The sequence below is a fragment of the Drosophila arizonae genome, chromosome 2 (genome assembly GCF_054131065.1).
Source record: "Drosophila arizonae isolate 15081-1271.41 chromosome 2, UAZ_ARI_1.0, whole genome shotgun sequence".
Classification (NCBI taxonomy): domain Eukaryota; kingdom Metazoa; phylum Arthropoda; class Insecta; order Diptera; family Drosophilidae; genus Drosophila; species Drosophila arizonae.
This window is the reverse complement of record NC_142922.1, coordinates 22,730,647-22,745,533: the sequence shown is the minus strand read 5'-3', so window position 1 is coordinate 22,745,533 and position 14,887 is coordinate 22,730,647. Positions and strand designations below refer to the sequence as shown.

The window sequence follows — 14,887 nt, the reverse complement described above, 5'->3', positions numbered from 1 at the left end:
GGCGAATCAGAGCGAATATTTAAGTTTAATTTGATAATATATATTAGGGGTATATGCATTACAAATAAATACTATATAATAGCTATATAATAAAATATATATGTATATGGTATTTTTTAAATTTATATGTTATGCATTGATATAAAAACGTTGTTGATAAAACTAGACTTTGTTTTAATAGAAATTAATTGTTGTATTTTAAAAATTTACTTTAAATATATATTTATAAACTTTTAGAAAATTTTTAAAATTTTAATTTTATTATTAATTTTTTTTTTGCATTTCCCTTCATAAATATTCGGTTATGTTGACTAAACTTATTATATTATCTCATTAAAGTGTATAAATGTATTTTAAAGTTAGTAACCTTTTTTAACTTTGATGTATATATTTTTTATTTTAAAATTTTTTGCTGAAATTGCTTAAGCTATTTTTTTTTTTCGAATTTTATTTGTTTATTAAGTATGAATAAAGTAAATGTTTCGATAACGTGTAATATTTTATAAAAATTTTGTAAAGAATTCGTTGACTAATTCTTAAATAATATTAAAATTTTATAAAATAGTATTCAGTACCAAAGTTGTCAGCAATTCTATAGACTTTGAAATATTATTTTTTAAATATTTGTATTTTAAGTTGCAGCTGTAGTTTTGTAAACTCGATAACATAGTTTCGGCTTCTACCAAATTAGGTTAGATAAATATGTATGTTCATAAGAGAATTGAGAATAAAGTTCCAGAAGCATCTCAAGAATTTGAATATTCGATTCAGTTATTTATTGAGGGTAGTGCCTCACACATTGCTCATATTAATTGCAGCAGTATTAGGCTTTACGTTATTTACTATAGATCTATTCTTATCAGTAGACCAACTACAACTGTACTGCATCTATGAACTAATTGTGAGACTCACTTGAATGGTTTGCGTCCGCGCTGCTTGGTGATCTTGTCGAAGTGGTTCTTCAGGAAAGTGGCGCGCAGATAGGCGCGTTCGCTGTGCTTGGCAGTGATGATCAGAATGTCGTCCATGTTGTAGCCCGGCTGACCGTAGCCGTAGCCAGTTGAGGCTGCTCCGTTAGTGTTGTTCACGTTGCCGCAGTTGTCTGCAAAATGAAATCAGAGACGAAGACAAACGTCGCGATGAGCAAAAAGTGCAACAAGAAGCGAATGCTACTGATAAACCAATGGCCTGAGCGACCCCAAAATGACCGTATATATATATATATATATATATATATATATATATATATATATATATATATATGTATGTATAAGTGTGTGCGTGTGCCTTTGATAAATAATGTGTTTACTTAGGATTTGACTTTAGCGATTTATGACCCTGCTCAAATATGCCCATGTTTGACTTTTTCAAAACGTTTGTTTGCCTTTGGCCAGTGGAAAAGCGCCGCAGCGCGTTCGTTTCTCATGTGTGATAATTTCGTTAAGTAGACAACGAGACAAACAAAAGGTTTTCTTGTTGCTTCTATTTCTGTTTTCCTTCTTTTATTTTCTATGTGGCACTGTGTCACCTAAATCTTATCAATACGATGGCGCAAGGTTAACTTCTGGCATTCCAATTGAGCCTGAGAGAATTTCAAATTTAATTGAGACACAAATAATAGGAAGTGAATATAAAATATAATGAGAGTTCAAGTTGAATGTGTATAAAATTATTTGAAATTGACTTTAATACTTTTCAATATTTTTTTGTTGAAAACAAATAAGTTTTAATCAATTGTTAATATTTTAAAAAATTGCACATTTTTATGCATTCGGTTTTTAGTTAAATTTTATAGTCTTATATGAAATTATATTTATTTTTTTTTTTTTCAAATTCTTTATGGGTAGAATAATAATAAAAAAAAAAAAAAAAAACATTTAAAATTTTGTTAATTAATTATTTCACATAAATTTGAAGCACTTTTGAGTAAAGTATACTTGATATTCTTCTTCTTCTTCTTCTGAATGCTTACTTAATTTTCTTGAAAATTCATAAACTTTAGCACAATTTGAAACATGCCACAAGGCGATTTGAAACACAACTGTTTCGTTTTAGCCAGCTGCAATGTGGATGGTTTATTTTATTTGTCCCTGTTCACATTTAATCTAAAGAAAACAATATAAATTTTGGAATAGGCAGCTATTTTGTCAGGTCGTGAGTGTAGATAAATTGCCTCAGCTAATCAACTATGGCTATGTGGCTGGCCATCATAAATTCAGTCACGTTTCAAGCATTTAACATAAATCCCGAACTCGAATCGCACGAATACAACAACACGGCGATCCGCTCAGCGCCGAGCCGATCTGATGTTATCTCCTGGCCAAACGAAAATTTACTGTTGCATTTGGGCAGCGCTGAGTCTGCTGCCGTTGCTGCTGCTGCTGCTGCTTGACACCCACAAATGGCGCGTCGTCGGCAGAAGCGACATTTAGCCACGCCCTGCCACACGCCCTGCTGCCTCACTGCCCCGCTGCCCCACTGTCTCGCTGTCTGCCTTCTGCCGTCTGCTGTCTGTCGCCCTGTCGTCTTGTCAGTCCAATGTCTCCAATGTCTCCAGTTGCCTGCGCCTGCTCTTCCTGTTGCATGCGGCAGCTGCTGCTCATTATATGTGGCCAAGGGAGTCGAGGCATTGGCTTTTTATTATTATAAATAAAAGGCTGCGCAAATATAAATGACAAGTGAGGCGCTCGTTTTGTTTTTCGTTTCGCCATACTCTGTGCACTAAAGTGCGAAGGGCTATATTGGTTTGTTGATTTTGGGTAAATTAAGCTATCTCTGTGTACGCTATACTCTGTTCAGTAAATTGAGGATGGGTATATTAGTTATTTTAAACGTATCAAGCGAGATGTTCGCTTCGATATTTATACTTTGTTCAGCCAATCATATTAGCTGAAATGTTTTCTTCACCTTTTCAGAGCACAATTGTTAAAGTGAGCCTATTCTTTCTCTTATATTCTGTTATTACAAAAGTTTGAGCGTGTATATTAGTTATTTGTTTTGAATCATTTTTATATATTTACCCATTTATTTATTTATTATTATGATTATTTTTATTTGCATATTCTTCCTTATACAGCTAAATTTGGTATTATATTTACTATATGAATTTTCGGTTCGCATCTGTCAAAAATTTAGCCGTGGAAAATTACTAAAGATGTATTACTATACAATCTATACATAGTCCATTTCTAGTTAATAACTGTTCACCATTCGCTTTTCAGTTAACCGAACAGAAGAAACAGAGTATGGCGCAGTCGTTGCCCAGTTTCCTCCGTTATATATTATATTCCGATATATTCCCGTCGCTAAGACTTTTGCATAAACACACGCGCGCCTACCCAAATAAATATTGCAGCAGCTTTTATTTGGAGGCATTTGGATTTCTAAACGCATGACAACATAATTAACTTGAAAATTGCCTCCGACTTTGACTTTTATTTGAATGTGCCACAAAAGTTTGTTGTCATTTTCATTAGCGATTTATATGATAAATGGCCAGGGCCAAAAAGTTGCTCCTCTGCTTGGCTGGCTGAGTGGCTTTTGTGTTGGCTTTTTGCAAACTTTGATTTTGTGTTTCACTGAAATTTATCACTCAATTACATGACAGACGACAGTTTTGTGCAAATTGCAAAAGGCGATCTCAACTGGCATTGAAGTCGCCTCGCCTCGACTCGAGCTGAACGCTTTGCCAGACTCCCCATAATGTGGGCAATATTTCAGCGTTTGCAAAACATCTGGTTATTGTTAAACAGTCGCCAGTGCAATTGTAAGTAAAATGCGATCCTTTGTTTCACGATTTCTCGCCCTCGCTCTCTCTCTCTCTCTCTCTCTCTCTCTCTCTGCTCGTTTAGCCTTCATTTTGTCTTTGCCGCAACAATTTGCAGAAATTTCGCAGTTATTTTCTGCGCTTTCTTTTTCTTTTCGTTTTTCTTGTTTTTGGCACTTTGATCGATGCTTTTTTAATGGCGCAGCTGCATCTGTTAACGATCTCGTAACTCGTCTCTCATCTCAACACGCGCCCATTCATTATATGGACTTACCCATTTCCACATACTCGCAGTTATTGGCATTCGATTTGCGACCCAAGCCACAGCTGCCAAAGAGGCTGCAGCTGCGCTTGCCGGCCATTTTTGTCAAATTGTTGCCAATATAGAATTATCTATATTAAAATTTAAATCAATTGCAATTTTCTAATTATTTGCATGCAGCGCACGGCTCGCGAACAGCTCTAATTGTCGTTTCAGCATCGCAAATGGAACTGGCAACGCTTTTGGCATGTGAGCAGTTCGCCATGGCCTGGGTTGGCCCTGGCTCTGGACACACCAGACTTTGATTGCCCTGGTTTACGACGAGTCTAGTTTTAATTAATTGATTAAACTAATGCGTTTGGCCTGTGGCTGGCGCCAGCCTGTGGGCGTGCGTGGAACCAGTTTGGATTGCTTTAATCAAGAGATTTTCACAAAGATCATAAACTAAATAGATAAGCAAATGACAACGGGCAATCTCTATGAGCTGAGAAGTGGATAAAGCTGATAAACTATGAGAACTATGAGATTAAAAAACAAAATGGCTGAAGCAACTGGTATGCTCATAGGAAGGACTAAGAGAGGCACAACTAGTTTGAATAGTTTCATAAACTGTTAAGCTTACTAAAAAATTTATACAGATAATTCAGCAATATTTATGGGAATTCAAGCTTAAGCTATTAGTATTGTAGTGCCTTTTGAATATTAGGGGCTTAAAGTATATAGATTATATAGACAATATATCTGAAATATTATATCTTCATCTAGAGCTTCCATTAGCACTACAAAAATAGCATATATTTGTATATATGATCAGCATTTGTTCTCAAGTTGAGATTTCTGCTATATTCGAATGCCACTAAAAATCACTTCGAGGAACAAACGAAATAAAACCAAATACACTAAACAATTCATCAAGCTTATTTCTAAAGAATGATACTTTTGTTTCGCTGGAGTGGTTTTATGAGGGGCCCCCTAAACAGTAGTAGGATTGTATTTATTTTTGTGACAATTTGAATAAATATGCCCAGCGCGAGCTGTGTGACATTTTAGCAAGACATAAATCAACGAAAATGCGGGATCAAATGGACTGCAGCAGTGGCTGGAAATGAGAGCCAGAAGAGACCGAACTACCGGACGATACACAAATTAACCCGCCCCAAAATACAAAAAAAAAAAATGAACTGATATATACATATGTATATTCATATACACTATAATCGACTATAACTCAAATGTGCATACAAATTAAATGTATTGCCCTTTTCTCCCTCTCTCTCTCTCTCTTTCTGATCAGATATACGAATCTCTTTTATATGTTTCTTTTGTTGTTGTGCATGTTTGAGCGAGCATAACAATTATAATTTAATTATGTCAACTGTAACTTAATTATGAGCGCAGCTTTTAATTTGAGGCCAGTTGATTAAAACTGTTTCAGTTTTGGTTTGGTTAATTGTTGATTTCCGTTCGAGATTTGTGAATTCCTCAACGGCTCAATTAAGCTGCACAAACTGAAGAATATAATTCTCATATGGATTCGCAGCTTCAAACTGTTTCATATTTATTTTGATTTGACATCTGCTCTACTTAGTTCGTTAGTTTTATTTTCGTACTTGGTCTGCGCTCTAAATTGTTTTAGTTAAATTCGAGTCCCCCCACCCCACGTATCAGGTTCACACACAGTCGTCGTCGACCCCTCGACTGAGTGTTCATTGAATTTCGTAAATTGCTCTCAATCTCGCATATTTGGCGTTCTCTTGTGAGAATCGTATAATCGCACAATTCAGCTGGACATTGGTCTACGGGCTTCACGTAGGGTCAGCAATCGCTCGCAACGATTATAAATGACATTGCATTAGTTTTGGCTGCCAATGAATGCGCCTGCATCGAGTGGATTCAGATTCATGTGGCTTCAATCAGTGCGCCTTGCTATGCTTGCTCATGATGTGTGAGGGGGAGAGAGAAAGAGTTTATTTATTTATTATTATTTTTAATATAGTAGATGCTTCTACTGGTATATCGAAAGATAATGCCACTGATTCCCCATTTTAAAACTAGCATCAACGCAGAAAGCTGCGTGAACAAGTATCCCGCAGTCGCTTACGCCCGTCTGTTTTGTTTTTCATTTTGGGGTCAAGCACTGGCTGTCTGCATTTGGCATCTCATATATTTATATGGCTAGATATCTCAATCCGCATGGAATCTCACATGTGCCAAGTTCTAAAATATCGCCCAGAACTTTCGGCACCCTTGCATATTTCGGCTATGCGTCGAACGCATTAAAAATAACAAAAGTGAACAATTTGACCCAGTTAATTAGAAACAATTTATTTGCTTAGTGAAACGGACTCATAATGAAAACATTTAAAAACACATCATAAAAAGTAAAAAATTTCGCTTGAACAGTTTTGCCCCCAACTAGAGGCGCACATAAACAAACTATTTCACTTTCTGCCCAGGGGCGCGCGTGCTCGGAAAATGATGCATGAAATATTTTCCTATGCACGAGCAGAACCACAACAAAAACAAAAATGAAGAAAATTTGTTTGAAAAATCGAGGGAAAAAGAGTTCAGGAGTTCATTTACGCAAGCCACATGAGGCAGATGCTGAACTATTATAAACTTTATATATACGCGATGAAACACTATAATGAAGAACTCTATAAGCCGCATGGCAGTTGGTCGGAAGAGTTCATAAAACGCAGTCCATGTCCATTGCAAGGAAGAGGCAATGCAGCTATGTGAATTCGTTCAGATAGTTTAGTCTAGAGTCTAGAGGCTAGAGTCTAGCGTCTAGCGTCCCCAGACGCTGTCATATTGGAGGCGAGTTGCATATTTAATGCAGTTTTAGCTGTAAACATCTTTGGAGGTCTCTCGACTCGCATGCAATTGAGTTCGAGTCGGACTGCGATCACAACTGCAAGTCCGATTCCAATTCGGGATGTCTGAATGTTATTTGCTTTTGCTTCCTCTTCTTTTTTATTTATTTTTTTGATGTTTTTTTGACATTAATGTTTTGTTATTCTCTTGTTGTTATTGCTGTAGCTGTCATAAAAGGGCTGAAGCTCGATGTCGAAAGGGGAAAAATCGAATGCCAGACAGTTTATATAGTAAGGCTCCCACACACATGCACACACACACACACACACACACACATGCACAACCATTTCCATACTAAATCCCACATGCTATTCCGTCGTCTGCATTTCATATAAGAACAATGCAACATGCAACAGGCAACTCTTTTTAACGCCTATTTATAGAGCAGACGGTATTACGAACTGTTCGACTGATTCCTGGTACTAGTTAGGGACGCTGAATAATTGTGCAGCAGGTGTCAAATGTCTTCCCCCCACATGTCAAGAGGGACTCAACTGAATTTTTGGTTTAAAAAACTGCCGACGAGAGGAAATTGTCATTTCTCAAGAGAAAATATTAAAAATGTAACAAAAGACTCAAAATGATCGTGTAAAATGCAACGTTTGTGGTCTTAGCACGAGCTGCTCTTCAATTTCCATCATCCACCCTATCGCAGTCGCTGTTGATTAATAACCCCTCAATCCCCTTCCACAGCCCCTCCTCCACGTTCAGCTGGCATTTCGAGAGGGCGGCAGGCGACAACTTTGTCAAACACTTCATCAAACATTTCAAATGTCTTCCATTTGAAAGGTGTGCATGTGTGTAAAAGTTTTTTTTTTTTTTTATCTTTTTTAGTTATTTATTTGATGTTTTGCTGTTTTTGGGGAAATGCATCTCAAATGCGGTGCGTGTGGGGGATGCATTTGTGTCACTTTGGCAGCCATTTCACAGATCTATGCGCTCTGCCTGCTAATAAATGTCTTCATAAATTTAAATGCGACATGTCAGCCAAACAAATATTAGAACTGAGCTGCAACTGATGCGGTGCTCAGCCCGAAATCAAGTCATAAATATTCTGTTGGAGCATTTCATATAATAAATTCCGTATGCACTATGTGAATCTGTTAGTTATTGTCCATTTCTTAAAACAGTTATAATCTACTCGTCGCCCGTACTATCCCTCTCTTTCTATAGTTTATTGTTTCAAGGTTAATTGGCGTGAGTAAATGTAATTCAGCAAATACTGTTAAGTAGTTAAAGCACTAAAAAAGCCCGCACTTTTGCATTTCTTTTAACTAAGTAGTTGGCGCTGTGTCGCATTTTATGATTATTATTTTTGGTTTGTTTTCTTTTTTTTTTTTTTTTGACGCGTTTATAAAAAATGCAACAACAACAGCCAGAGCGACAGCAACTTGACAACAATCAACTCAAATTTTTCATTTCCGCTTATTAAAGCTGTGTAGGGGCATAAGAGTGAGCGAGATAGCAAGCGTACTGCGTTTACATATTTTCGACTGGGACTGAGCGAAATGGAGAGCGACTTTGGCTTTGTGTGCGTTAGCGCTTCAAACTATGTGTGTGTGTGTGTGTGCGACAGCATTTCCTGCCTGCAATTTATGCTGCATGCTAGAGATGAGCGAGCGAGACAAAAAGCTTGATTGCTCATTTAGAAAGCAATTGGCTGAGCTATCGATAGAACGATAACACGAAGCTGCATTGCAAGAGAGTAATTATGTATTTAGTATTAGAATATTATTTAGTGGTTTTTAGCTACTCTGCGGCGACACACACGCACACACGCACTCTCGCATAAGCAAATAAGGGCTACACGCATACACTCTCAATTATGCTTTCGCGGCTTCTGCTTCTGCTGCCTTCTATGAGTGATTTCCGGTGCGTGCGTCGCTGCTGGCGTCGCTGCAGCTGCAAATTGTACGTTACTTTCTGTTATTGTTGCAGTTGCTCATGTATTTATGTATATGTGAGCATATGTAAATATGTATGCGCGCACACACGCACATTGCTCATGTTTATGCTCATATGTATCTTGTGTTGCATTAAACGGCACCTGCCACATTTGCCAGCCACCAGACGTTGCGCCTGCGCCCCTTCTTCTATTGGCACACAGAGAGTGCCTCAAGAGAGTGCGAGAGGGGGCAGCCTCTCTCTCCCTGCAAGTCTCTGCTTGCATTACTCCTCAGCATTTCCATCACGCACAGCCCTTTCAATTATAATTGCTGCCTGCCTTTTTGCTATTTTTATACATCTATTTTGCTTTGACGTCGGCACGCGGCCGTCACAAAAATAACAACAACAAAAAGCAGTGGAGAAAAAATATATTAAAATTTTGAAGCCTAGCCGAAGAGCACGCGCTGCAGCCTAGAATGGTTGCACATCTGGTTTGGGGTAGCAGCTGAGCTGCTGCTGCTCCCCTACGACTGCTAGCTGCAAAGGATGCTCCCGGTTTGAATGTCTGGCTTTGCCTGCGACCCCTCTTTTTTTTCATCTTCCACTTTTTCCTACTTTTGTTATTAATTAAAAAACAAAAACCTAGTCTAGACGATTTAAATGGCGCAGCTTCAGCGGAAATTCAATCTGTGCTCTATTTTCGAGTGCGGCTTCCCACTCCAAATCATATATTGAAGCGTATCTCAGATACACACACACACACACACCCTGAAGCACACGTGCTGTATATTAATTGCATTGTATTGCAGGATTAAAATTCAAACAATTTTTCGGACTCCAACACACGTACACGGAAATTGAATGCATGCTTTGGCTGTCAATTGAACGGAACGGAAATTGAAATCCTTTAATTACAAATGAAATTCTAGTACAGCAAAAAAGAAGAAGAAATTAAATACCCTTTACAGTCGCAACACTTCAAATGGGGAAGAGAAAAAACGAGCGAACCCTTTCGCTCCAGTGACGGTGTTTTGCTTTGATTTCTCTTTGCACACAAAACGTGCTTTCATTTTGAATTGATTTTCGTTTTGGGTTTTTCTAGATACTCGAGTGCACTTCACAATTATGCCAAGTGTTTTCCTTTTAGTCTTAATTGGCTTTACGTGGGGTCCACATTCAATACCCTATGGACAAGTACTCACCGCAGCAGAACGTTTCCATTTCGATATCTTCAATTTTGAGCAACATTTTTGGAGAGTGAACTATATCGATTGGTTGTCGTAGCTAGATGCACTTCAAAGGTGCATCGTACAGATACACACACACACACGCACAGTCACACACTTGTAGCTCTGGCTCTGAGTTCACTTTGAATGCGCATGCGGAACGTCAAGTTGCGACAGTCCTTCAACTTCAACTGGCGGACGGTGGCTGGCTAAAGCTGTCGGCCAAGCTCAGCTCAAAGCGATTTGAATGCCAAGAATAATAATGAGCAATCGAAGTAGTTGAAAGAGAGCCAAAGTCAGAGAGAGGGCGCACTCAACACACACACACTCTCTCTCTCTCTCTGTGTAATCCACACACTCTCTCGATAAATAATGCAAAGATTATAAAATAATAAAAGTCAAAGCTGTTGTTGTTGTTGTACGTGCCCGTGACGTTTAATTTACACAGTGTCCATTTTAAGTGGAAGCCAGCGACTTGGCATCCCAGTTGCAAACCAGGCTATAAACGGAATTATGGCATTTTAAGTGGGCTGCCGAGCCAATTTGATTGTTTTTTTTTTTTTTTTTTCTGTTGAGCTATTCCTTTATTTTCATTATTGCATTTGTTTTTGTTTTTATTTCGTTGCCAGTTGCGTTATTCTCTAGCCAAATGCGTCAAGCGAGAACAGTTAGGAATCGCCTAAAGTTGCAAATGGATTGGAGACAGTAGCGCAGTCAGATATAATAAATATATATGTATATGTATATAAATTTTGATTGAAATGACAGTGACAAAAACTGCAGACAAGGGCAGCAGGCAGTCGCTATAAATATAATAAATTTAAATGTGCCAGGGAAGATATCATATAAAGATAATGTAAATGTATATACATATTTATATGTATATGTATAATTGTATTTCTCAGCATATAAATTGACGTCAAGCATTATGGAAGTACGCAAATCTCAAATGGTTTTCATATAAAACTTCAAGAAAACTAAGAACAGTCTTTCTTAGCATGATATAATGAGGTAGCTTAAAAAGACTGAGTGAGAGGAAGCGGAAGAGAGATTGAGAGAGAGAGAGCCAGAGTGGAGAGAGAGAAGGCACTGGAAAGTTAGAGAGGGAATCTGTCAGACGGTGAGAGAGGAATATAGAGGAAGAAAAGCAACAGAAAGATCGAGAGGGAGATGATGGATGGGAGTGGAGGATAATACTATTAGAGATAGAGACATCGAGAAAAATTAATAGATGAGCAACCGAGAGAGAGAGAGAAAGAGAGAGAGTGAGAGAGAGAGAGTGAGAGAGAGAGAGCGAGAGAGACAGAGAGAGAGAGAGAGAGAGAGAAGGAGAGAGAGAGAGCAATATAGCATAGATATCGTACACATATAGAAAGGCTAATGGAGAAACAAAGGACCGGACACATATAAAGCGAAAGAGAGCTGTATATGTACCTATGTATATACAATAACCAGTACCCCATAAAAATTCGAATATTTCCATAATAGAAACACAACTTTTTTCCCTTCACATGTTTCCAACAAGAAACAAACAGAAGTTTCCTTCCGTTTTATTTGATATTTTTACATGAATCCAAAACAAAATTTGCATAAGTCTTGCACCACTGTGCGCCTGTCGCCAACAACACACTCACATATGTGAGAAAACATTTAAAAATAGTCAGCCACAGAGGAATACACAAAGAAGAAGAAGAAGACGAAGTAGAAGTGAAATAAACAAAAAGGAAACTTCAGATTGGGACGTGAGCAAAATGTAAGCACGCTTGTTATGCTGTGTTATCCTCGACAGACCTCCGCACAGACCCGAAATTATGTAAATTAAATATGCTGAGATTCGAAATGTCTTTGGTATAATAATATTTATGAATGCAACAGGTGTTGGCTGCCTTTTGGGTCTGCTGGGGCCTGTAGCTGGATATGGCATATGCTCGGTCAAGGAAATTCAATATCAGCAACGACGCTTTCCATAGGACTTGTATTTGGTAACTTCTGCTTTGTTATGCACAGTGCACAAGGCAGACTGTGCCGACCTCTAGCCAGTGTATTGAACTCGAACGGCCACAGAGGCGGCTCGCTTGTGTCGGCTGTAATCGGCTGAGCAGATGTTCCGAGAATCGAATCGAGTGCGCCACTGAATCATAAACAAGTGCAAACGCATTGCAATAGCCATTCTGACGTTTGACCTCAAATTACCTGCTGCAGCAGTAATTAAAGTGATCTGCGGCACATTGCCTGCCAAAAGTCTGTTTACGTTTGCGTTTGCCTTTGATGTACGTGTATTTGTATTTGTAGTCGTATTCGTATTCGTTTTCGTATGCAGCATTGGCCAAAAGCATGCTGGCCAAATTTGGCCAAATGTTTGCTTGGCACGCGCCATATGCTAAACAGTTGACTGTTTGTATTGAGTGCATGTGGGGAGTTCACGCTTCCGTGCCATTAACACGTTTGAACAACAAACACACGCCCAGCCAGTTGGCCAAACAGTCAATGCCCAGCGGCTGGCTAACAATTATGCAAAGTTCCTGTTGGCCAACTCGACTCTGCCGGCTCGCTTATTGACAATTGTGCACATTTTCAATTTATGTTTCTGCTTGTCATGGCTGCCACACCCACTGGGGCGGGCGGAACACTGCGATTCGTTTATTGACTCTTGTCAATTGTTGTCATTGTTGTTGTTGCTGCTGTTGTTGTTTGCCTCTTGCCATTTGCCTTTTGCCTTTTTCGTGCAGGTTGCGCATCCGCCATGTTGCACAGCGTCAACATATTCCGACAATTGCAACTGCAGTCGCACTTTGCCGGAAATGTGTGCCTCACACACACACATACAGACAGAGAGCTTGCGGCTATGTTTATCTAATTTGCATATTGCTATTTGATAGCTGCACAATTTGAAAGAAATTATGAACTCGTTTTAGTATTTGAACTGCCTGAATATGGCACAGGCCAGCGGGGAAACTTGCTGTTGTTTTTGTTTTTTCTAATTTCGCCATAAATTTAGGTGTTAAAAATATGAAAAAAAAAGTGTGTCAATTGCCGTGCGCTCATTGCGACAAAGTGGCATAGGAATTGCAATTGTCCAGCCGACGACGCAAATGGTCAGCCCAAGCCATAATTTCTCTATCAGAACCAATTTGCAGTTAGCCTGCGCAAATGCAGCAAATGACAACGAATGCCAAAAGCAAACTAAGCTGCGTATTGGGTCAAAGAGAGGCTGACATAGAAGTACTCATACATAGAGCTACAATCAACTAAAGGCAAGGAACTCAGGGAAAACCCAACATATATGTACATATAAATTATCTTAATATTCTATTTAAATAATTTTTGAAAATTCTGAGCCCGTAACACTTTACTCCGATTACAGATGAGTCTCGATTACTTGTAACCCTTGGAAAAAACTCGTTCTCGATAATTGTCGATAACTTGAATTTCTGTGTAAATCGAAAATTAAAATTGATCTCTTGCCATTTCGAATTATTGAGACTCGACTGAATTATTCATATCTACATTGTCTCTATTAGATTCAAGTGCCCTATAGAGTAGCCTAAATATTGAGTTGATAATCTTTTCAGATTATGCTCAAGTATTCCCTCAAGTGGCTCTATGTTGCCCCGTGACTACAGGGCCTTGAAGTTGCATACGAGTGGCAGGCTATAAATAAATTGTCCTGAGCATTTCATAATCCATCGAGTTATGACTGTAACTGCGCAGAGTCATCGGAAATTCGTGAGCTTGGGGCCTGAATAGGGGGCAATCAGGCATGCAGCTCCCCATTTCGGTGGCATTCATCACGCTGAGACGACAGCAACTGTCAATGTCAAGCCAGTGCTGGGCCGGGCCGGGCCGGGACAGGCCGGGCCAGAAGCTAGCGTCAGCTGAGATGGTGCCCAGCTCATTACGGCTCAAAACAAAGCCCAACTCTGGCGACACACTGGCGACACTGTCCACTAGCAACAACAACAACGACAACAATTATCACTTGCGTAAACATTTAAATGTTGTTAAAGTGGCAGAGACCACAGACCCGTGGCGCCTGGCAAAAGGCAAATATCGGGAGGCGGCATAGGTGGTGGTTGGGGGAGCTGTGCTTAATATGCAAACGTGATGCACCGAGTGGCAGAGCGCGCGTTTCTCGGGATCGGCCCCCATCAAGCTGACAGCCGCCAAAGTGCAAAAATGCGAACGTGAAACGAGGCCAGCAAATGGAATCTGTTTTTTATTTAAATATATGCACATACATATGTGTATCATATATCTACATACATAATGCATTGCACTTGACTTTCCTAGCAGGCTCTAGCAGCACTACGGACAGCTGCTGTCACACTGTGCTAACGGAATTTATAGACTTGCTTATGATATCTAGAAGTGTTAGAGTTAGTTAAACTGAATTTGTATATATATCGGGTTTATATAATGAATGAATGATGAATCCAATCAGAGGTAGGGGTTGAGCAAAGGACTGATAGAGGTCTGTAGTTAATATAGGGCATATATTTATACTCTAGAATCAAATTTAGTATCCCACTTTGTTAGCGAACCATTTAAGTAAATTTAAATGTAACTTACATTGAAGAGATATAACTTAGGGAAATTCAATAGACCAGAGCTCTTGCTATATGTAAGATGTAATATCTGTTAAGCTACTGTAAAAATAGCTAGCCCTATAATTGATATATCTGCCTTTGTCTATACTTTCTAGTCATGGGTTATATAAAAGTCACCAACTCGGCTCATTTCAGGGTTTACTATGCCAAAGCCCAACTAAACATATAAAATCTTTTATGCCATTTCCGATTTTTCAGATCTTGTGTCATCTACCTTAAGGCAGGTGTAAATATTTATATATACTGCATTGGCAAGCTCATA

The 14,887-nt window shown here is 38.8% G+C and overlaps 1 protein-coding gene across 12 annotated transcripts in view; it reads right to left on the bottom strand.

Annotated features, from left to right (window-relative positions):
• stumps (DBB domain-containing protein stumps) overlaps positions 1-14,887 on the bottom strand; it is a 41,613-nt gene that overhangs the window by 3,371 nt on the left and 23,355 nt on the right. For 9 of the 12 annotated variants that reach the window (XM_018018981.2, XM_089463074.1, XM_089463071.1 and 6 more), the window contains one exon: positions 913-1,102. In XM_018018981.2, the coding sequence (XP_017874470.1) occupies positions 913-1,102 (190 nt within the window). The other 3 variants (XM_018018982.2, XM_089463076.1, XM_089463077.1) reach the window with 3 other exon arrangements.